Below are 22,175 nucleotides of genomic sequence, written 5' to 3'. Positions count from 1 at the left end.
CCCCCTCTGACTGCTCTGGATCCGCCACTGAATGGGACGGGGGCCCAAATAGGCATTGCCAGGGGCAGCTACGCCACTGATAAGGCCAGAGAGGTATTTGTCTCCCTCAAGTGTCAGAATATTCCTATTTTAAGGAATACAAATTGTGCGCTAACTTAATGAGTTGAACAGAATTATACCCGGGGAATTATAGTTTGAACAGATGAAGTCTGGAAACGTTATCTAAATGAGATTCATTAACAAAAACATTTAAGGAATTGGAAAATGCTTAAAATGTGCTTTTAAAATACACATTTCACATTTACAGGCCGCATACCAATATGGTTAGCTATGAAAGAGTATTTTGCAACATTAGTAAATAAAACACCAATAGCATTATGTGATATACAGTAGGTGGCGTACGACTATCTCGGCTAACGTTTCGATCATCTGAGTATGCAAATGCTGAAAGGAGAAAGTGGGTATTGACTGCTGTCGTTTCGCTAATTGTTTAGTCGACTTTTATTTATATCAACCTTAAAATACGCTTTTATTGGGTGAATGCGAAATATCAATTTTGATCATGACCAGTAGTATTGAATTCTTTCTACAGGCTTTGCAAAAAATGACCAAAATTTAGGTTTTAAATGTCAAAACCTCAAGTGTTTATGTCATTAAATGAAAGAGCATATTTGGAGGATAAGGCGTTTCCTTAGTTTTGATGCGTGTACCAATGCGGTTAGGACTCTTGTCCTGTCCAAGATTGATTACTGCTCCTCCTTGCTTAATGGCATCTCCCAGAAAAACCTCACCCGCCTACAGCTTCTCCAGAACAAGTGCGCCAGACTCATTTTCAGAGAACCACGCATACTTCTCCTTTGCTTCATAGTCTGCACTGGCTTCCAGTTGCTAAACGTGTCCAGTTCCGCACTCTCGTCCATGTTTATAAGGTTCTTGCTTCATCTACACCTGAATACCTGTCCTCCATCCTTCACACCCGTCATTCTGGGTAGTACTCTTTGCGCTCTACTGCTGCCACTTGTCTTTCCATTCCAAGATCCCACAAGTTGGCTGGTGACAGAGCATTTTCCACCATTGCCCCTGTTCTATGGAATGGTTTGCCTTCCCACATTCGTGACTCTCCCAATGTCCAAACTTTCAAAAAGAACCTAAAAACTCACCATTTCACATAATGTTTCCTCCCTCTTGCATTTTTCCTTTTCCATAGCGCTTTGTTTCTTCATTTAAAAAGCGCTCTCTAAATCTGTGTATTATCATTATTATTATTAGAGCACATTTATATTCTCCATATAATATACTAGCGTCATGATTAGAATGAGCAATGGCAAATTCTCTTTAAATTGCGTCATTCTGGGTACTCTTTGCGCTCTACTGCTGCCACTTGTCTTTCCATTCCAAGATCCCACAAGTTGGCTGGTGACAGAGCATTTTCCACCATTGCCCCTGTTCTATGGAATGGTTTGCCTTCCCACATTCGTGACTCTCCCAATGTCCAAACTTTCAAAAAGAACCTAAAAACTCACCATTTCACATAATGTTTCCTCCCTCTTGCATTTTTCCTTTTCCATAGCGCTTTGTTTCTTCATTTAAAAAGCGCTCTCTAAATCTGTGTATTATTATTATTATTATTAGAGCACATTTATATTCTCCATATAATATACTAGCGTCATGATTAGAATGAGCAATGGCAAATTCTCTTTAAATTGCAAATCTTGTGCAAAAAGTTAGTATTTTCGCCTGTTTTGTCATACGGTTGTAGATTCAATGAACTATGACTTTGCGAAAGAGCGCTTACCAATTGATATGAGAATAAGGTTTTAGGATTAGGCCTGGTCTGTAGGATTAAGGATAAGATAAGCGATTTGGGCTGTGATTAGAGACCGTTCACAAACACTTGTTAGGGGGGCCTGAAGCAAAAAAGGGGGGCCCTTAAAAGTTTTGAACCTCCTAAGGGGGGACCTGAAAAATTGACCACAAATTTACCGGGAAAATTGAGTTTATATGCTTTTCTATGGGGTTGACCCATAATTTTCATGTCAAAAAGGGGGGCTGAATGTTTTAAGATCTGAAAGGGGGCCGACATTTTTTCTGCATCAGCCCCCCCCCCCCCAACAAGTGTTTGTGAATGGTCCCTTAGCTTAGCAAAAACAATATTCGAAAAAATTTCTAAGCAGCACCACTGGAATATTTACAAGACTTATTATTCTAGAATTTTTATATTATCACACCTAAATAACGCCAGAAAACAAAATCATTGTTCTGCAGAACTGAAAACTTGAACAATCGCCCCGGTCTTTGAGATTCAAAAGGCCAAATCCACGGACTACTGTACTACTTGTACTATTATCATGACTCAACTGAAAATATTCTAACAGCTCACCGGGTCTCCCTTCAATGCGGTTTCCTTCATCTAATCTATCAAATATTTATGAACTAAGATCAACTAAGATAGATAGCACCCGAAGGCTAAGCTTGAACTGTGGTGGCAGGAGTGACCATCTTCTATACTCTTATTATCTTGTCGTGCTAGTTCAATTTACACTGGATTATCTACCACAGCGACGATCTTTTTATCGTTTGAAACATTGTCTAGGTTTTGGATTATAAAGATACAGACAACAAATTAAGTGGATATCCTCTGATGGCAAAATGTACCCAAAGGGTGGTATAAGGAATGGAGTGATAAGGAGTTATAATGGATGACCTGGTGTAAATAGACTGCATTATTTACATGTCATCTACGAGACGAGTTTTTCATTGAGGAGCCAAAAAAAGACAGGTTAATGATTAAGAAATAAAATGTATCCGTTTCAGAGAAGCTGGACATGGCGGGTTTGAGCAAGTTTCAGCAACTGTCAATATGTAAATATGTATTTAAAAGTCATGACCACTATAATTACATAGAGTTTAATTATTAAAATATGACTCATAAGTTGCTCAGTGCAATGTGTCTTCTTGTAGTGCATGAGATATGAAAAAAGGCAAGTTTTGAAAATAATGTTTACGTTAACTCTAGAATTGTCTTGTTAAATGAGAGTCAATTATTAGTTACTTACTGGTAGGCCTACTTACTTACTTTAATTACATACTTATACTTACTTACTTACTTACTTACTTACTTACTTACTTACTTACTTACTTACTTACTTACTTACTTACTAAACTTACTTAACTTACTTACAATATTCAGTTTTGCGAACCTTTTGAAATGTTTGCGTTTGCTTTTGTGCGGCGTAATAAGTGGGGAAAAGTGGAAGAAAGTGCACAAGTGATTTTTCTATTCGGTTCAATTATTATACATCCTCCTATTATTTTTTTTTTCTTTTAAAACATGATATAGTTGACCTTTAGTAACATTTAAAGCTTACTCAAACAAACAAACAAACAAACAAACAAACAAACGTAACTAATCTGCCTTAATTTCTCTGAAATCTAAAAAGTAAATTAAATGGTAAATACACCCGCGCTTCTAGAATGAATCGTTTCTAAAATAATCGTTCCGTATGCTTCTTTCAATATATATAGCTCTAACTAGAACATATTTCTTGTAGTCATCCAAATTTCAAACATCTTTATGTCGTGGAACGTACTTTTTGCATCCATCCATAAATGTGTGAACTTTTTCCCTATTGGGCTTTCTTAGAGCTAATTTTGGTGTCGATAAGGTTCCGGTAGTGATTATCTCAAGCCCTAAAACAAATGAAATTCATAGCTGATTGCAACTGTTGTGTTATGCTTCACGATCCAAGTCTAGACAGGAAATACAGCGACAAATACTTTTATGATCAGAACATATTCATTAGGTCTGTCCTATCTTCTCATCCGTCCAGCCCGCTACGACAAAGCACTCTTTCTGTATTCTCAAGACTTAAAATTCAATATATTTTGCCATAAAAAAATCAGTATTTTCGCACTTTCATATTCAAGAAATTACCAGCATTTTTAAGAATGTTTTTAGCATTTTTCAACCTGGTACAAAGTAGCATTACACTAGTTTGCAGTCTTCTCGTAAGTTTTAACTACACCAGGCACAAAAAGAAACTCGTCAGTTATATTCATCCTTGCTGTTCAATAACTTGATAATATTGGATTATTCTGAAATATACATTTTGTTAATTGGACTTTGCTTTCTCATTTGACATCCTTTTCGTGAAAAACGAACAAGAATTGACCAAGATATGCGCCTCCAAAGCCTCAAACCCCAAAATCAAAAGTTGCATTTTCAACGATTTTCAATGGGAACGCATCGTTGTATTGCACACAAGCACCACAGGCCAATCAATAAAGCACACAGTGTAACAGGCATGATTGAATCGTTCAAATTGCAACTTTTCATTTTGGGGTTTGAGAGTTTGGAGGTGCATATCTTGGTCAATTCTTGCTCAATGTTCACGAACAGGGTGTCAAATGAGACAGAAAAGTCCAATTAACAAAATGTATATTTCAAAATAATCCAAAATTATCAAGTTATTGAACAGCAAGGATGACTATAACTGACGAGTTTCTTTTTGTGCCTGGTGTAGTTTACCAACATGACCAATCTTATTGGGTACTGTAAATATAAAATTGTGAGCTTGGTCAACCAATATGGAGTAGAAAAACTCTCTCAGAAATTTTTCAGCGATTCATTACCAAATTTGGTTTCAAAGATACTATTTTCCTGTATTAAGTATAATTGTCGTGTTTCTGTGGGTTTATTTTCAGGAAGATGACAAAAAGCAAAACAAAAAAACAAAAACAGAAAAACACCATTGATTCCTGCAAAAGCGTAAAATATTTTAGTTTTAAAAATGAAGGATGTCTATATAAATTAATATTCGTATTGTTATCATGATTACAATATACAATTAACCAAACAAACCCTCGTGTACATCCACAAACAAATAACCCTCCACAAACACACAAATCACATCATTTTACTGGAATAACCCTCTGCTGGGGAGGTTAAAAAAGTACAAAACATTTTGAGCATCGAATTCCCTACACTTTCTTGACAACAAACGACCCGTCATGCAATTACGTGTTTATTATATTTCATACACAAACAAATCATGTTCAAATCTGTTTTTCATATCATATCAATGTCGGAAACAAAGTGAGGGATAAAAAAAATCACAAATTCACGGTGAGAAGTAAGAATAATAGGTAAAAGTACTCTGTATCGCCATTCGGTATTGCTTTGTGTGAGATAATCTTAGGTATCACGTTTATAGACTTTTATTTATGTCTTATTTTGAGCACATTGTGTATTACATTGTCAGAAATCGAAGTTGATACTGAACAAGTACTATTCCAGGTTCATCGTACTAAATATAAGGGATATAGTATTTTACCATGGCAACGTTTCAATAACTTGTCATCAGAACTGTTACTTGTCAATTATAATTACTATAGATTACAATACTCGATTACTATCGTAATTTTCTGACAATACGGAGATGTTGTCTGCTTAAAATGAAAACTTTCAAAATTGTACAATGTACTTTTTTTTCTTTTTTCTGAGATGGAGATGACTATGAACTATAATTAAGGCATTACAGCGGATTAAGTGTCTAAATAGAACTTAGTTGGAAACAGACAATAAATTAATTAAATAATTAAAACAAATAAACAAATAAACGAATAAAACATTATCTAGTATCTTTTTGTCACCTTCGAGAGTCAAACATTATTTGGCACAAATTTGCGTACCTGTGCCAGCAGGAAAATCTCGACGATTATCGTAACATACAATGCGGGAATGTCCAGATAAGGCTAGTCTGTGTTACAGACCGTGTACCTATATTGGAGCATATTAGGGAGAACCAAACACTCTTCGAAACCATCGCACGCTGGTCGCTTCGCTCGCTATTTGAAGGGCGTCGCGGTTTGCGACTGGCCGCTTCGAGGCTCGATGTCACGGCTTCGCTTCGCTCGCTATTTGAAGGGCGTCGCGGTTTGCGACTGGCCGCTTCGAGGCTCGATGTCACGGCTTCGCCACTCGTCCCCCCTCAATTGCGAGTAGTCTTTGACAAAGACTAAGATAAGGCCAGAGAGGGTATCAGTATCTACAGCACTCCCAATGCTGGAGCCAGGCGTATAGGGTAAGAAGTATGTGCAACACAGTATTTGTCTCCCTCAAGTGTCAGAATATTCCTTTTTAATAAGGAATACAAATTGTGCGCTAAGCCGCCAACGTATTGAACAGAATTATAGTTTGAACAGATGAGAATGAGATTCATTAACAAAAATATTTAAGGAATTGGAAAAAATGTGTTTTTAAAATACGTATTTCACATTTACAGGCTGCATATCAATATGATTAGCTATGAAAGAGTATTTTGCAACGTTAGTAAATAAAACACCAATAAACAGTATGTGATTTAAAGTAGGTGGCGATGTGGTTCATTGTGCCTTTTCAAGTTGTTGGTTTTAGTCCAGCCTCATCATCTTTTGTCCTGCCCCTTGAATATTGCAATTGTGATTCGTATTGATTTTAATTTGGATGGATTGCACCACAACTTCAGACTTTGAGGTCAACTTACGAAACCCTAAAACACACGGTACATGTTTTTGTTTCTAAGCAGCACAACTGGAATTTTTACATTATCACTCACACCTAAATAACGCCAGAAAACAAAATCATTGTTCTGCAGAACTGAAAACTTGAACAAACTCCCCGGTCTTTGAGCTTCAAAAGGCCAAATCCACGGACTATTGTACTACTTGTACTATTACCGTGACTCAACTGAAAATATTCTAACAGCTCACCGGGTCTCCCTTCAATGCGGTTTCCTTCATCTAATCTATCAAATATTTGTGAACTAAGATCAACTAAGATAGATAGCACCCGAAGGCTAAGCTTGAACTGTGGTGGCAGGAGTGACCATCTTCTATACTCTTATTATCTTGTCGTGCTAGTTCAATTTACACTGGATTATCTACCACAGCGACGATCTTTTTATCGTTTGAAACATTGTCTAGGTTTTGGATTATAAAGATACAGACAACAAATTAAGTGGATTTCCTCTGATGGCAAAATGTACCCAAAGGGTGGTATAAGGAATGGAGTGATAAGGAGTTATAATGGATGACCTGGTGTAAATAGACTGCATTATTTATATGCCATCTACGAGACGAGTGAGGAGGCAGAATAAAATGTATCCGTTTCAAAGACGTTGGACATGGCGGGTTTGAGCAAACTTCAGTATCTGTCAATAATTAGAGTAAATATAATGTATTTAAAAGTAATGGCCGCTATAAGTACAGGGTGTGTCAAAATGATTGGTACCCATGAACTATGAAACGCCTGCTTAGATCAGCTTGAAATGCCTACAATTTATAGGTTTATTATCTTTTATCACATAAATCTATACAAATAAGGCGGATGGTATGCTGCATTTTGAACTGCCAGTCTTGACCATGCTCACTGGCTATTGATGGGTACCAATCATTTTGATACACCCTGTACATATAGTTTTAATTATTAAAATATGACTCGTCATTTGCTCATTGCAATGTGTCTAATTGTAGTGTTTGAGATATGAACAAAAAGGCAAGTTTGAAAATAATAAAGTTTACGTTAACTCTAGAATTTTATTGGGAGGTATGTAAATGATTAGTTTGCAACTTTGCATTAACAATATGTAAGTTTCAAAAGCTTGGCCAATAACGCAAGATTCCAAAGACATCCAAATTGGTACTTCCCTACTTCAACATTTCCTACATTATGCATGTATCAATTCTTACAAACATGTTGAGATTGTTTAAGGAAAATAAAATTCGAGCAAAGGAAGCAGCGGGTCAACGCCCTTTGGTCCAATGAGGATCTGCTCTCCGAGATTCTATAACAGCATACGCAAACCCACATACTCTCAAAAATTTCCACTTGAACTTCGATCATCAATTAGGTTGGAAACATGCGATTGAGCACGTCCGACTATCAACTTCTTAAAACGATAATTTGTCATGTTCACTCGTCCCCTTTTAGTAATTACCCGACAGTTTACTACCTTTTCTTTGAAATGTTTTATAAGAAATTGCAAATAATGTATTTATGTCGCAGGTTTTTCGCCATTATTAGATAAACAATTCTACAACTGATTGCATGTGTTGTTAGTTTGTACACAATTTTTAAAAAGTAAAAAACATTCTAAGCCAAAAGCGTAAAATAGTATAACCATTTCAATCTTTATTTCAAAAAGAGCATCTTACATGTATATTTAAATTTGTAAAGTAAATTATACTAGTTGAATGTGTGTACTAGTAAATGACATAACACGATTAGATGCCACGCAACTTCAATAATTGCTCAAATTAATCAAATTAAATAGCAATTATTAACACGGTTAATGGTAATAAAATAACAAATCGGAGTGAAATATTGGCCATTTTAAAGTACTCAAAGCTCTGCATTACCAATACAGGGTGAAACAACTTGACAAAGCTTATTATATAGGCCTAGTTTTACATATTTTGTTAAGCATAAAGCCTCTGGCAGATCCGCTCTATTTGAAAGCCTTCATGTCACCTCATTATGGTCATCATCAACGAATGGATACACAGAAGATGTATTGATTAGCAGAGAAGTCACACTTTATCATTCAAAATCTGATTGCCATGGGGTCTGGGGAACTGTTGGTTCGTGGATATATATATAGTGTTTTTGCACAGCCGCCACCAACATGACCAATGCGTGAGTTACAATCAAACCTTTGCCGCTTACCTATCTCTTTGTGCTGGTGTTCCACAGGGAACAAACCTTGGCCCCATATACTCTTTCAGACTGATGTTGATGACATTACCTTCGCTGAAAACCGTTTCTCTAATGTGACTAGCAATTTTTAGACAAATCGTGATGACATCCTAAAGTGGTCGGTTGATAATCAACTCAAAAGTAATCCCATCCAGTGTCAAGCCATGCAAATCTGCTTCAAGAAAGATTATCCTCCTTATCCAGACTTAAAAACTGGTCCTAGACCTCTCTTCTTTGAGCTTTCTACCGAATTATGGGTACTTGGCTGCATCCGACCTTAACTTGATCATATGGCGTATATATCAGACCCTTGGTTGAGTATTCTGATGCCATTTCATGTTTGGCATTCCACAGTCGCATCCATGCAGTCTACATCCATCAAGCTTGAGAACATTCCGGTAGAATATCCAGAAAAGAGCTACGAGAATGATCCTTGGGATCAATTTTGTGTCATTATGATAATGCTCTCGTTGTGTGAAATCTTGATTAGCTGTCTGCTTGGATGGAATATTGCCCGATAATTAAGAAACAATGCCAATTTCACCTGGCTGCCTGCGTGCACCAATAGGTTTGCTAGAGGTCCAATCCCTAACTTTGTTGGGTTCAAGGAGGTTTAATAAAGAAGGAGGAGAGATATATTACGTAACGCATTGTTCCTTTGATGCTGCTTTGAATTGCCGACAGGCTACAAGTGGTTCACTTGTTTTGAACATTAAATTGGTCACTGATCCGGCAGCATATTTTGTTGCACCCCGTACTATTTAAGCCTCATCATAGCGACGCCAATTGAATACGATACAGAAATCACAGAGCGACATATTTTCTTCTCCAGGCACCGTAAGTACCACCACAAGAGATGCAGTCACACTGAACTTATTGTTTCAGTGCAAAGCCTCGTTAGATCTAATTATCTTGTTAAAATGGACTATCACAAGAATCACTGACCAAATGTAAGGTGTGTTTGTACTGGTTTGAATATATTTTAATTTGTACTGAGAATATTTTCGGCAATTGTACAGTTCATGACCGCGTTGAAAGCTTTTCAGAAAGTTGGATAGCTCGGTTAGGTTTACCCGATTACAATAGTCGATCACGATGGCTAACCTAAGTTGTACTCCACAATCAACCATCAATCTTACATCTCCCGAAGACACTCTAGCAGTTTTGTACAACACGTTTGATACCATCCTCGTCACCGTAATAATGCCATTTATCATGATAGTTGGACACATTGGAAATTTTGGCTTCTTATTTGTCATGTTTCGTGTAAAACCCATGCGGACTGTGACCAACTTCTACCTGACACATCTCGCTGTGTCAGATATCTGCTTTCTGTCCATTGCTGTCGGTGAAAAACTCTGGCGTTACTTTCTAACTCCCGTCACCTTTGATCAATCTGCGATGACATCAACAGGATGCATTTTATTGTATCTCTTTATGGACAACACCTTCTTTGCATCTTTGATGCTCGTCACTCTTGTTTCTGTGGAGAAATACTGTAGTATATGCTTACCGCTAAAACATTTGAAACTATCTGGGAAGAAACGAACTGTTACCTTGATAAATGTTGCGTGGTTTATCGCGTTAGCATTCGCTTCATGTACCATTCCTGGATCTAGTGTAATGGTTAAGAAGTGCGTCATTTGGGCGCCAATGTATGACGATCTACCACCAATAGTTGGGCAGTGTCAGCACATCAGTGAGACGTGGCAAATCGCCTACCAAGGTATCCAAACCATACCGTTTTTTGGTTGCCTTGTTATCAACAAAGTCTTATACGCAAAAATCATCCTGCGTCTTCATAGACGCGCTACTCTGAATCCCACTCTAACGCGACAAGGAACTCCACATACAAATCCTATACTACTGCAGAGAAACCAGATGGCACATATGCTCATCATAACTGGTATGCTTTTTTCCTTGTGTCTGGCTCCGTTTCAGCTTCTTTCTTTTATGAATATGATATCCTTCGCAGTGAATGATGAGAATATGATTCAAGACCCGCACGTGGAGTCTATTGTGTACAATATTTGCAGGATGTTGGTCTATTTGAATTCTGCAATCAACCCAATTGTCTACAATGTCACTAATGCCAGGTAGGTAGGTTGAGAATATTCCATCCACTCTATATACGGTATCATTTCTGATGTTAGGTAATAAAATTATGCCACAATAAGCGTTCAAGATCCACCATTGCTGGCAACATGACTAATGCAATGGTCATAATGGTACCTCACATTAAGCGGACAATGTCCATTATTGCTGACAATGTGACCAATGCCAGCTGTATCAAGAAGTTTTCTATTTTGTGATATATTACTACTATGTGCTGTTCAGTAGCATCGCCATATTTTAGAACCGAAGGGGCACAAAGGTTTGCAAATGTGAAGACGCATAGGCTAAAACTGTGCGGAAAAGGTTACACCGAGCACCTTAACTCAAATTCATGTGCCATTCCTTCGGGCCATTCCTCAGGTGTCATCTGGTTTACCTGAGCTTTTTATAACAACTATCTGACAGCATTATTGTATTCAATGTCTTCCATTAGCCGTATTAGGATGTTAAGTTTCGTAGCTGTTTTTTTTAAATGATGATCCATTATTGAAAACCAACGGGTCATCGGCAAACTCTTTCCCCAACGCAACTATGTTTGAAAAAATAGAGTTGAATCTACAATCATGACAATGCGCACCCCTTCTTAGACAGCCAGAATATTAGTGTTGTCCACATCATATTCAAATTACTTGTTCCACAAGATCACGTATCCTGGCGGTTATTAACATACTAAAAGCCATTTTTATTTGTTGTGAAAAAAGAGAGGTAATGATATGGAAAACACTTTTCGTCATTCAATTCGTTCTTCAATATTTTTATTTTCCAATATTCTTCCAGGTACCGTAGGTCGTTCAAGGATGCATTTTCGTGTAACGATGAAGCACGGCGAAGACGATATAGATCCAATATGTCAACTCCACAAATATCCCGCCAAAACAGTGGTAAGTTTGACACGGGTAGTCGGACGATTACTGCTGATGTCGGGGGTCATCTTACTACAATCCATGAATCCATTCGGTCACTAGAATGTCCTGACTGACGACAACCGGGGAAGAAAGTCTCCATTGTCAAACTACTTACTGCCATCGCTAGAAGATTTAGAAGATAAATCTTCCATGTGGAGCACTTTACTGTGGCACAACTGGTTACCTTTGTCTTGCGTAATATGTAGAACACTACTGTTGTAGTAGGACTGCTGACGTCGGTTTCACCTTGCTACGATCCTTGCATCCATGTGGAATGTCCCAGGGATGAAATTCTCCCTGTCACATTGCTACCTATTGCTGCTGGCATCATATTAGAAGGTACTAGATCTTGTATGTTCACTCGGGCAGTCCACTACCTTCTCACTATCTACATCAAGGAGCAGAAGGAAGTCAAAATGTTGGAACGGTGGTCCTAACGGATTTTTCCAAAGCGTTTGACTTAGTCGATCATACTATTCTTAACTTATTGATGAGATAAATCGCTTACGAGTCTGTGTGTCCATCGTTCCATGGATTTGCCATTTCTTTCATAATAGGCAGCAGTGTGTTCGCTTCAATGACACTCTTTCAAACTATGTTCCACTTCACGGAGAAGTCCCTCAGAGCACAAAACTCGGCCACATTATTTTATTTCCAGCTTATCAGTTCCAGTTATTGGAAATAAGTTGACGACCTGGCATTTGCAGAGAATGTAAATGGATCACAGCTTTCCAGATTTTTACAAACTGATCTTGATCAGTTTACTGAGTGGGCCCAGGGTAATTTGCTCACATTTTGCTCATATTCCGCCAAATGTCAGGTCCACCAGATGTTTCAGTGAAAACAAACCCAAGACTGGCGTCTAGAGAATCAGTACATAACCACTGTCAGACATCACTGATGCCAAGGTCCTTGGCATTTATCTTCAGAACAACCTCAAGTGGAACATCCAATTTAATAACATGCTTTAAAAAGCTAATAAGAGAGGTTTGGCTTTCATAGTGAAGAGCTGAGTGTCATTTACGGTGGTCATGTAAGACGGATTCTTGAGTATACCAATGTTATGTGGATTCCAGCATTTTAGTAAGCAATCCAAAGAACTTGAGTTTATCCAAAAGAGAACCCACAGAACAATCCTATGAGGAGAATAAGAATAAGGTTCATATCATGCCCTGCTTAGTTATAAATTTGACTCTCTGTCTGATAGGAGGGAGGAGCACTTTTGTAGGTTTGCAGAAACACTGCCTAAAAATGAGTGGACACAGTCTGTTGTTAATCCCTCCTACGAGACTTGAGAGGCATGGTCGTAAGTTGCGCAACTTCCACACATTTTCTCAATTCCCTATGACGATCAATCCCTTTCAGAAGAGGCCTAACCATATCTTGCAGATCTTTTAAACCAGTAATCTCTTCTTGGAATTGTTTTTCAGTGCTATGAGAGACTTTATTTTTAATCTGGTGCAGCTGGATTCTTTGTAATAATTAATTAGTTCATTTCATGTATGTTTGATATTTTGTATTTGATGTTTTTCAATACCTGTGCAAAACAGTGCAATAGTATTTTAGAGTGAATATTGGTATATAAATTATGTGATCATGTATATATCTTTGTTTTCCTACAGATGCAATTTTTGATGTCTTTTAAAAGTTATTGAAGTGTACAATCTGTTTTTTAATGTTATTCATAAATATGTACAATTTGTAATTTCACATGTAATTTGGCCAATTGGCCACAATATGTGGCATATGACAATATGTGGAATTATAAAAAAATACTGATACTGACACCAAAACATGTTGCAGATCATCTAACCGCACATTGTTTTTTCATCATGCAAAACAATTAAAAAATCCACAAACAAATTGATGCAATATATATTTTTGTTAACTAAGAACATTAAGACATGGCTTTCTGAGTATAGTGAAGACACTGATCTTATTTGTCTAATCCACAAATGTTAGGATCTAATAGAGGGTTTGGCACAGGGCTGAGCCGTACAAGCTTTTTGAGAAATTTATTCCCTATAGCTTTATTCCAATTCTGGTTCATATCTTTATTTTAGCCACCCTAAATTTGATAGTTGCCCCACATTTTTCAACCTTGCTATCAGTGTAACATTTTGCCAAAATGTCCTGACTCGTAACCAATCCTGAAGTTTGGCTGCTTATGAGCTCAACAATACAAAGAGTATAATTTTTATATCAGGATGTTTCAAAACGGTTGTCAGTTTTGGGGTATTTTTGCAAAGCCTGCATCTTCCAAACACATCATTTGATCAACTTGAAATGACCAGACTGTATACTTAAAAGTCTGGTCATTTCATGTTGGATCCACTGGTGCCTTTGGAAGACGCAAGCTTTACAAAATACCAAAAATGAATGGGTAACAATCATTTTGATACAGCCTGTACAGGGTGTAACAATAAAATTTGTACAATTTTGAAAATAGAATGACACAAGCATGCTGCCAATTTTTTGGTTTGATATTTATATGTCTATCAAGATAATTTCTTTAGCCACCAGATAAGCTTTGTTCCAATAAAATCGTAGGTATACAAGTGAAGATATAGCCAATTATGTAACCTAGTCTTAAAACCGCTTGGGCCACTTTTGTCTCTAAGTGTTACAAAAGTGACTGAATAGAGTTGAATCATGGACCAGTTGGACGGCGCTCTTACGATACGTCGATTTAAACAATGGGGTATTCTAAGTGGTAGAAATGATTACATAATAGAATATCTCCTTGAGTTTTTGAAAGTAACAACTAAGCACTGACATAACAACCTCATTTACTAGAAATCGTGGCTCAACACCTTCAACCCCAATTCACGTTGGAAGAGCGTATTTTTATGGTTGTGATATTCGGTAGCACATGGAGTCAAGCAGAAACCATAAGATTGTTTATCTAGCTCATTTTCCAAACTCACATCTTCCACCAAGGCATAGAATTACATATAACTATGAGAAGTATGTAGAATTTGTTAACAGAAATGCTGGCAAAAGTGGTCGCCCCAAAACAGCTAGAAGCCCAGCTGAACTTAATTTCAAAATCTTATTGTTTTGTACTTATGGATGCCAAAACTGTTCTCGGTTTTACCAATGAGATCTCAGGCATATGAGAAATTACTTTATTTGTAAGATAATTTGAAAGAAATTTCATGACTTCATATATAGAATTTAAAGAAATATCATATTATTATTAAGTTCATGTTAATCATAATTATGAACAAACACCACTTATAATTCTTTTGATGTTAAATGCACGATAAGCACAATCTCACGCGGTTCAAACTTGATATACGCTAACATGGCAAAAAGTGGCCCAACACGTTTTCTGGACGATTTAATTAATCGAACATAACTTTTGAACCCAAGCTAGTAAAGAAACCAACTAAACGTCTTCTTTTAGCCAAGATATTACTGATTGTATTGCATATAACATATGTGCCATAACTCTTTTAGTTTTTTCCTGAGAAGTCAAAATGCAATTGTACACATTTTATTGTTACACCCTGTATAAGTGTCATTATAGGCTTTGATGCTTGCCTTGTAGGTATAGGTAGATTCCATATACCCAACTCAATGATGTCAAAGCAATGGAATGTTAGATGGGGGATGTCACCTTGATGTCCTACCAATAGGCCAACCATGTTACCCATGAATATTCTGACAGAGAAAAAGATTTCTATTATTAGTATCATTAGCATTGGAATACTTTTACAGAGTTTTGGAATTAAATCTAATACTGGAACTTACTTTTTGCAACTTTGCTATGTTGCATCTGAAATGTTACCACCAGATTTCATCAGGCAACTGACCCACTGGACTGGTCACATGATAGATGGCTAGGCATCTTCTTGATCACCGACCCATGCATGAGATAAGTTAAAGCAGAGCCCCACTCTCTTGTTTAGTGATGGTTACTCAATACGCTCCCACATGGCTTCTCCTATGCCACTGTTCCTCCTGATCCAGAATAGCAACTTCCTCCTTCTTAATTGTGTGTCCTGTATCCTTTAACTTTTGAGTGAAGGTGGAGTTTTGCGCTTTGGTGGTCCTGGGTCTTCTGTGTTGACCAATGCGGGTTTATCACAACACCATATCACATAACCAGTCCAGCGGGTCAGTTGCACAAACTAAATCTCAGTATTAGATTTATTTCCAAAACTCTGTTAAAACTACTGGATGACTAAAAACATTCAACATTCACTCATTTATTGGAATGTTTTATATACTAGTGTTAAGTTCCTTGTTTACAATGCTTCACAAAGGATGACATCCAAGAGGTAATTTCGCATCCACATGCTTGTGTAGAGGTAAATGGGGTGAAGCAAACTACAAACGGATTAAGGCTGTTATAGCTGTATGTTGCTAGCCCAACATTTTAAAAGAAAAGCCACATTTATTCCTAATTGCATTTAAAGAAAATTGAATTGCATGCTACACCATAAGTATTGTACTGAACTTAGGCACAACATTTTCTTTGGTCCTATAGCACTATCGGTGCCTGAAGAGGTACCAATATTCAACTTCTAATAACCAAAATTAATTAGTGGTAGACCTTATTTGTCCATAATTTTGTGCTCTCCCCCACAATTGATACAGGAATTGAGGGGGCATTATGTATCCTTATCCATCACAACGCCTAGCTACGCCACTGCCCGCGTCTAAGATATTCTCGAGTAAGGGGAGTAGGGACCCCAATTTTGTTTCTTGCCCCAGGCGCTACCAACCCTAGTTACACCACTGCTGCATTTTTGTGCTGCTGTTGCTGCACTGTGTAACCCATTTTTATTTATGTCATTACATTTCCATGACTATGATACAATATTACCCATGTTTAAGATCCCACTGAATTTAAATGATCAATCTAATGATTTCAATTTTGTTGTTGTAATGGTGAGAAAATGTTTTATTGGAACAACTGTCTTACATAAAGGTTGACTGAAAAATGAAAACAAATATGTGCTGAACAATACTTTTATTTCTCAAGACTTGTAGAGTTGTTGGTAACATATACTATGTACACGCATCTCACATATTACTTAAAATTTATAAACACAATACTAGAGTGAAGACAAAATATTATATTTATACAATGTTTACTCTTACTTAACATCAGGCAATATAATATACAAAAAAATATCTGTACAAATCATTTGGTCATACTCATATTTGATATGTAGAATAAAACAATTTGCCTTCTTTTCATGACATATAGCTAATATTATGTGTTTACCCGATTAAAGGGAGGCGGTCTCTAACTTGCACTTTTCAATAGGAATTTTTGGGTGATGGTCCTCTATGTACATGTGATCAAATTGGAGCACCCACGTTTAAATACAATTTACAAATACAATATTAGGAACAGGATGTATCGCCTACTTTTATACTATTTTATACATTTCTTCCAAAAGTTAGCTTTCGCACCTTAATGTGACAAATCCAATATAAACGATCTTGTTTCTCGTTTTATCTTCACATTAGGTACTGGTGTATGAGGGCAGTTTACAGTTTAGCTTAAATTTCAGGATTTTTATAAAATATTTCCACATTTTTATTAAAAAGCTTAAGTGCATGAAACAAGAAATATGCTACAGCTAGAATTAAGGGGTTCGTAATTAAGGTGGCCCCACACAAAGGTGTGTAAATAACAATATAAATACAAATAATATTCAATATGCAAATAAGGTCTTTAATATTCATAAATATGCAAATAACATGACACAAAGCTATACAGCACATCAGGTCACCATATACTATCACAATACCAAGTTTGAAGTTGATCGATTATTGCGTTTAAGCTGCAGAGTGCCAAAAATTACACACACAAAATCCACATTATCTGTTCTCCAATAAGTGAAGCAACCCCTGTAAATTGCTAAAACTTTCATCTCTTTCAGAACACGCCCCCCTAGAATTTTGGAATTAAAAATAGTCTTTTGCATTTTTTGGATATACAGTCCAACTTCTTAATTTAACCATGATGGGACCGAAGTGCTAAAATTGTGATCACAATATATTACTCAATATGAAGTAACAATACTGAAAGATAGTATAGTACTTGAGTGCCATATGCAATATCCAGATATATCCGTCTAAATGCTGCAGAACATGAAATTAAGGTGTCACATCAAGACATTAAAAACATGTTTTCCTATCAATAAACAGCTGATGAGACAGATCTGTAAAAGAGGTTGGACTGTGTATGTTAAAATGTCAAAAACTAAAGACCAATTCACATAAGATCAACTTCCTTAAATAAAATTGTTAAAATAAAACCAAAACAAGTCCACTTTTTTTGGTTTAAGGTTCACATTTTACATGCAAGTGAATATTTCTTAAAAAAAGATTGATACTTTGAATATACCTTCCCTCCCACCACCCACCCGCCTTAAAAAAATCCTGCATGGGCTTCAGTTCAGGATCATTCCTTCTCCCTTTGGTTTTTGTGCAAGTGCTATTTGAAGAAGCACTGTCAAATTCATCTCTTTGTCCATATCATTATACTATAAATCACCATCTGAGTCAGTTAAGCCTAATTCTCATTGGTGTAAAAAATATAATTAATCAGTACAATTCATTATTCTAAACTTAATTCCTGACATTGTTTAACAGGAGGTAAGCACACAACATTTCTTTCATTTAATGTTTTAAATTGTTTGTCTTTAAAGTACTGTTTGGTCGGCTTTCTGAGTGTTCCATAACTTAATTAATGGAATTATAGCGCATGCATACCATCAAAACAAAATGTTCAAGTTGCAATACAAAAGCAATTTAAGAAACAAAATTACAAACTCAGAAAATACATGTAGATATACAATGATGAAAGTCATAACATAAAACCAAAACAAGTCAATTTTTATACAGGCAGTAAACATCAAGTGTGTTTAATTTAAGTGTTAAAATCATCAACAGTTTTATAAGATTTGATATGTTCCATCTCTCAAAGCAAGACAATGTTTTTCATCCTGATATTTTTGACTCACCCACTTCAACAAAACATGAAGATACGAACTGTGTTGTTGTTTGGTACAAATTTCCAGTGGTCACTTTTTTGTAATATGGTGCTCGATCATTTTGATAACTCCCTCAGAGTGGTTTCGGTGAAGGTGCCCTATGTGTTACCTGCCCCCACTACAGGGAGGCATCAATGCAAGACTACCAGATTCTGTTGGACTGAGCATTAGGGTAGTCATTAATAACGCCCATCCCTTTCAGTGTCCCTGTTGATGACATCCATGCTATATCACTAATTAAGTTCATATATAACTTGTATACAAAATATACATCGTTGTTTCTTAGTACTTTCAATCATCAAAACAGTTATGTAACTGGACATCACCAGTGACATCTTTAGTCTCCATAAAATCCATCAGCTTAGATTTGATGAAGATATTACGCATACATCCCACAAAACTCTGATTGCTTCCAATTCCAAGATGGCTGACTCCGTCTGAAACATGATAAACAATGAGTTATATCATGATTATCATTGCAGTGTAACATGTAATATTTACAATTGAATGATGTTGGAATACACATTTACACTTAGAACCTATTATGCATTAAATTAACTTAGACACAAAGTTGTAATTGTATTTTGCGAAAACATAATTATCTTAAGATATCATGAAAGAAATGTCTCCTTACTATGGCTAGACCTAACATTTTTCTAGCCAAAGAATTCCAAATTGAAATACATATATGAAATTGTATTCTTCGGTCAAATTTAAAATAAACTTGCCAATGTCGGGCACCACTTGATGTGGTTTAAAATAAGTGAATCCTGTTTTTAACTGCATTGTTAAGCTAACATGTGATTGTAGATAATTTGTCGTTGGGCAGAAAAGAACCTCGTATGTACTTGTGGCCCTTGCACATGTTTAAAACAAAACTGCCAAGAGTTTAGGAGGTTTTGCTTTAAATATGTTCAGGGGCCAATGACAAATAGGTTTTTCCTGTCCAATGACGATATGTAGACCACATATTATTATAGGTAGTTGAAACTCAAAAGGAGTAAAGAATCTCTTGCAGTTACTTTATGTCATTGCAATTTTGAGCAACTTATATTCCTTTTACCGCTTATGCTGGTTTCATACTTTCTGCTGCTTGCCGCTGAGCGGTGTGACGCTTCATCATGCCGCTTGTACTTTCTGCAAGCGGAGCCAGACACCGCTGAGCGGCAGTGGCATGACTATGAAAACCAATGTTGCCGTGCCGCTCAGCATCACCAAAATCATATTATGTTCTCACACATCAGAGCGGCACCGCTCCCGAGTTGACTTGAAGTGAACTCCTAGCGATTGCTGCCGCTTGGGCAAAGAGGTGGAGTGGTCGATATATATCGGCTTGCTGCTGGTCACCGCTAGTGTTTCTGATGCGACTGCGCAATGAAGCAAAATCGTCATCAGAGGGGCAAAACGGCCAGCAGCAGGAAAGTATGAAACCAGCATTATGCTGGAAATTTCTCATTTATGTTGCAATATAAGGGGAATGGGGAACTTAGAGGGAACACTTTTTAAAGGAAAAAAGGGAAACATGAAAGGTAAATACTTTACCTGGCAAACTGCCAAAGTACAATGGATCCCTTGTATTGACCACCTGTGCACTACTACTCCCAAGACCTGGAACTCCTTGTTGACCATCTACTGTTAAACTCAGCTGATTGCCAGATTTCACAGCTAGAAATTAACATTTCACCAAAGAATATAATAACAAAGTTACACTGATAGAGGTAAAACAAAGTTTGTTTTTATTCTTATTTAACCTGCATAAATCATTCAATGTTCATGCACTGTCCTCAGTCTTGTTATGTCCAATATACGAGGGGGTATCAAAAAGTTCTAAGCCTCACCTAGAAGGCATAGCAGCATCTCCAAATTTACATTGTAATTAAAAAGTATGTTGCCTTATAAGGTTATGCACCGATATTCATATATCTGTCATTTATAATATTTATGTGAGGTTCTTTGAAAGTCTTCAGATTCAGCAAAGATCCAAAAATGGATAAACAAGAAGCTCGTGCAGTGATTAAATATCTACATAAAAGGAGCATGACACCCAAGGCCATCCATGAAGACATGGTCAGCACACTTGGTGATACCTCTCCTAGCTATTCCACCCTAAAGAAATGGGCTGCTGAATTCAAGCAAGGGAGGGAGAGTTTGGAAGATGATCCAAGGTCCGGGCGCCCAAGATCTTCAACAACAGCAGATCAAGTGGACGCCATTCACTGGATGGTGCTGGAGGACAGACGCTTGACTATCTCACAAATAGCTGACACGATGGGTATTAGTTATGGTTCAGTGCAAAGTGTTTTGACTGATACCTTAGGCATGAACAAGCTGTCTGCAAGATGGGTACTGAGAATGCTCTAGATCTCCAGACCAGAAACTTACCTGGCATGATGTTTCGATGGGGAACTTCTGGTACCCTTTCAGACTGATCCAGATAATTTTTACTCAAGAACTGTCACCCAGGATGAAACATGGGTTCATCACTTTGAACCAGAACCAAAAAATCAAAGCAAGCATTGGAAGCATCATTGATCTCCAGTCCACCTCCAAGGAAGATCAAGCAAGTGACTTCTGCAAGAAAGGTCATGGCCTCTGTCTTTGGGATAGCAAGTGTGTCATTATGATTGACTACCTTCAAAGAGGTGAAACCATCACTGGAGAGTACTACGCGTCAGAACTGCAGCAGCTAAAAGAAGACATTAAAGAAAAACGCAAAAGAAAGTTGCGGGCTGGGGTCCTTCTGCTGCAGGACAATGCCCCTGTCCACAGAGCACAAGTTGCAATGGCTGAAGCTGCCAAGTGTGGCTTTGAATTGTTGCCCCACCCACCTTATTCACCAGATCTGGCACTATCCCCATTTCCAAAACTCAAATCCAAAATTTCGTGGACGCCATTGCGAGTCAGATAATGATGTCATTGAGGCTGTGGCTACTTGGAGGCCCAAAATGAAGCTTTCTTCCACGAGGGCTTCCAAATGTTGAAACACCGTTGGACAAGGTGCATTGAGGTCAAAGGGGACAATGTTGAAAAATAATTTGAAACCATGAGTCTACTAACTTTTTGATACCCCCTCGTAGGGTGTACAAACATGAGGTGTTACCCTGCTTGGAACTGACTTTAAGATCTTTAGCATCAACACCACAATTAAAATGTACTAAAGGAGAGAGAGAGTGTGGATGATTTAATCCTAAAGGTTAGATCATGTGCATTTGCATGCTTACATATTACAAGCACTGTGTTTATTCGTGAGGTTATGAATTTAGATTAAAATCACACATTAGGTTCCACTGCCTTAACAGAATTGATCATGTCTCACCTCCCTTTTCAACCAAATCAACTATAATAACTTCCTGGGAACCAAACACCACACAAGGTTATTTTATACTTTCTCTAGCTATGACA

General features: G+C 37.2%; 2 protein-coding genes across 2 annotated transcripts in view; one reads left to right on the top strand and one right to left on the bottom strand.

Moving 5' to 3' along the window:
• Positions 1–9,829: 9,829 nt before the first annotated feature.
• On the top strand, positions 9,830–11,831 carry LOC140166777 (neuromedin-U receptor 2-like). Its single transcript, XM_072190269.1, has 2 exons — positions 9,830–10,830; positions 11,627–11,831. The coding sequence occupies exons 1-2, from the start codon at positions 9,830–9,832 to the stop codon at positions 11,826–11,828; spliced, it is 1,203 nt and encodes a 400-aa protein (XP_072046370.1). The 3' UTR covers positions 11,829–11,831.
• Positions 11,832–18,174: 6,343 nt separating this feature from the next.
• The window catches only part of LOC140166125 (uncharacterized), a 33,885-nt gene continuing 29,884 nt past the window's right edge, over positions 18,175–22,175 (bottom strand). The window contains exons 15-16 of the mRNA XM_072189512.1: positions 20,316–20,438; positions 18,175–19,210 (exon numbers count right to left, since the gene is read on the bottom strand). Coding sequence (XP_072045613.1) covers positions 19,065–19,210; positions 20,316–20,438 — 269 coding nt within the window. The 3' untranslated portion in view covers positions 18,175–19,064. The remainder of the gene's footprint in view (positions 19,211–20,315; positions 20,439–22,175) is intronic.

The sequence above is a fragment of the Amphiura filiformis genome, chromosome 12 (genome assembly GCF_039555335.1).
Source record: "Amphiura filiformis chromosome 12, Afil_fr2py, whole genome shotgun sequence".
Lineage (NCBI taxonomy): Eukaryota > Metazoa > Echinodermata > Ophiuroidea > Amphilepidida > Amphiuridae > Amphiura > Amphiura filiformis.
The sequence above is the reverse complement of the archived record's forward strand: the minus strand, read 5'-3'. Positions and strand labels throughout refer to the sequence as shown.

Bases quoted from the DNA above. Each gene is read 5' to 3' on its own strand.
- LOC140166777 (XM_072190269.1), top strand. From the start codon at position 9,830: ATGGCTAACCTAAGTTGTACTCCACAATCAACCATCAATCTTACATCT. The intron at 10,831-11,626 runs GTAGGTAGGTTG...ATATTCTTCCAG, and splicing joins TACAATGTCACTAATGCCAG to GTACCGTAGGTCGTTCAAGG.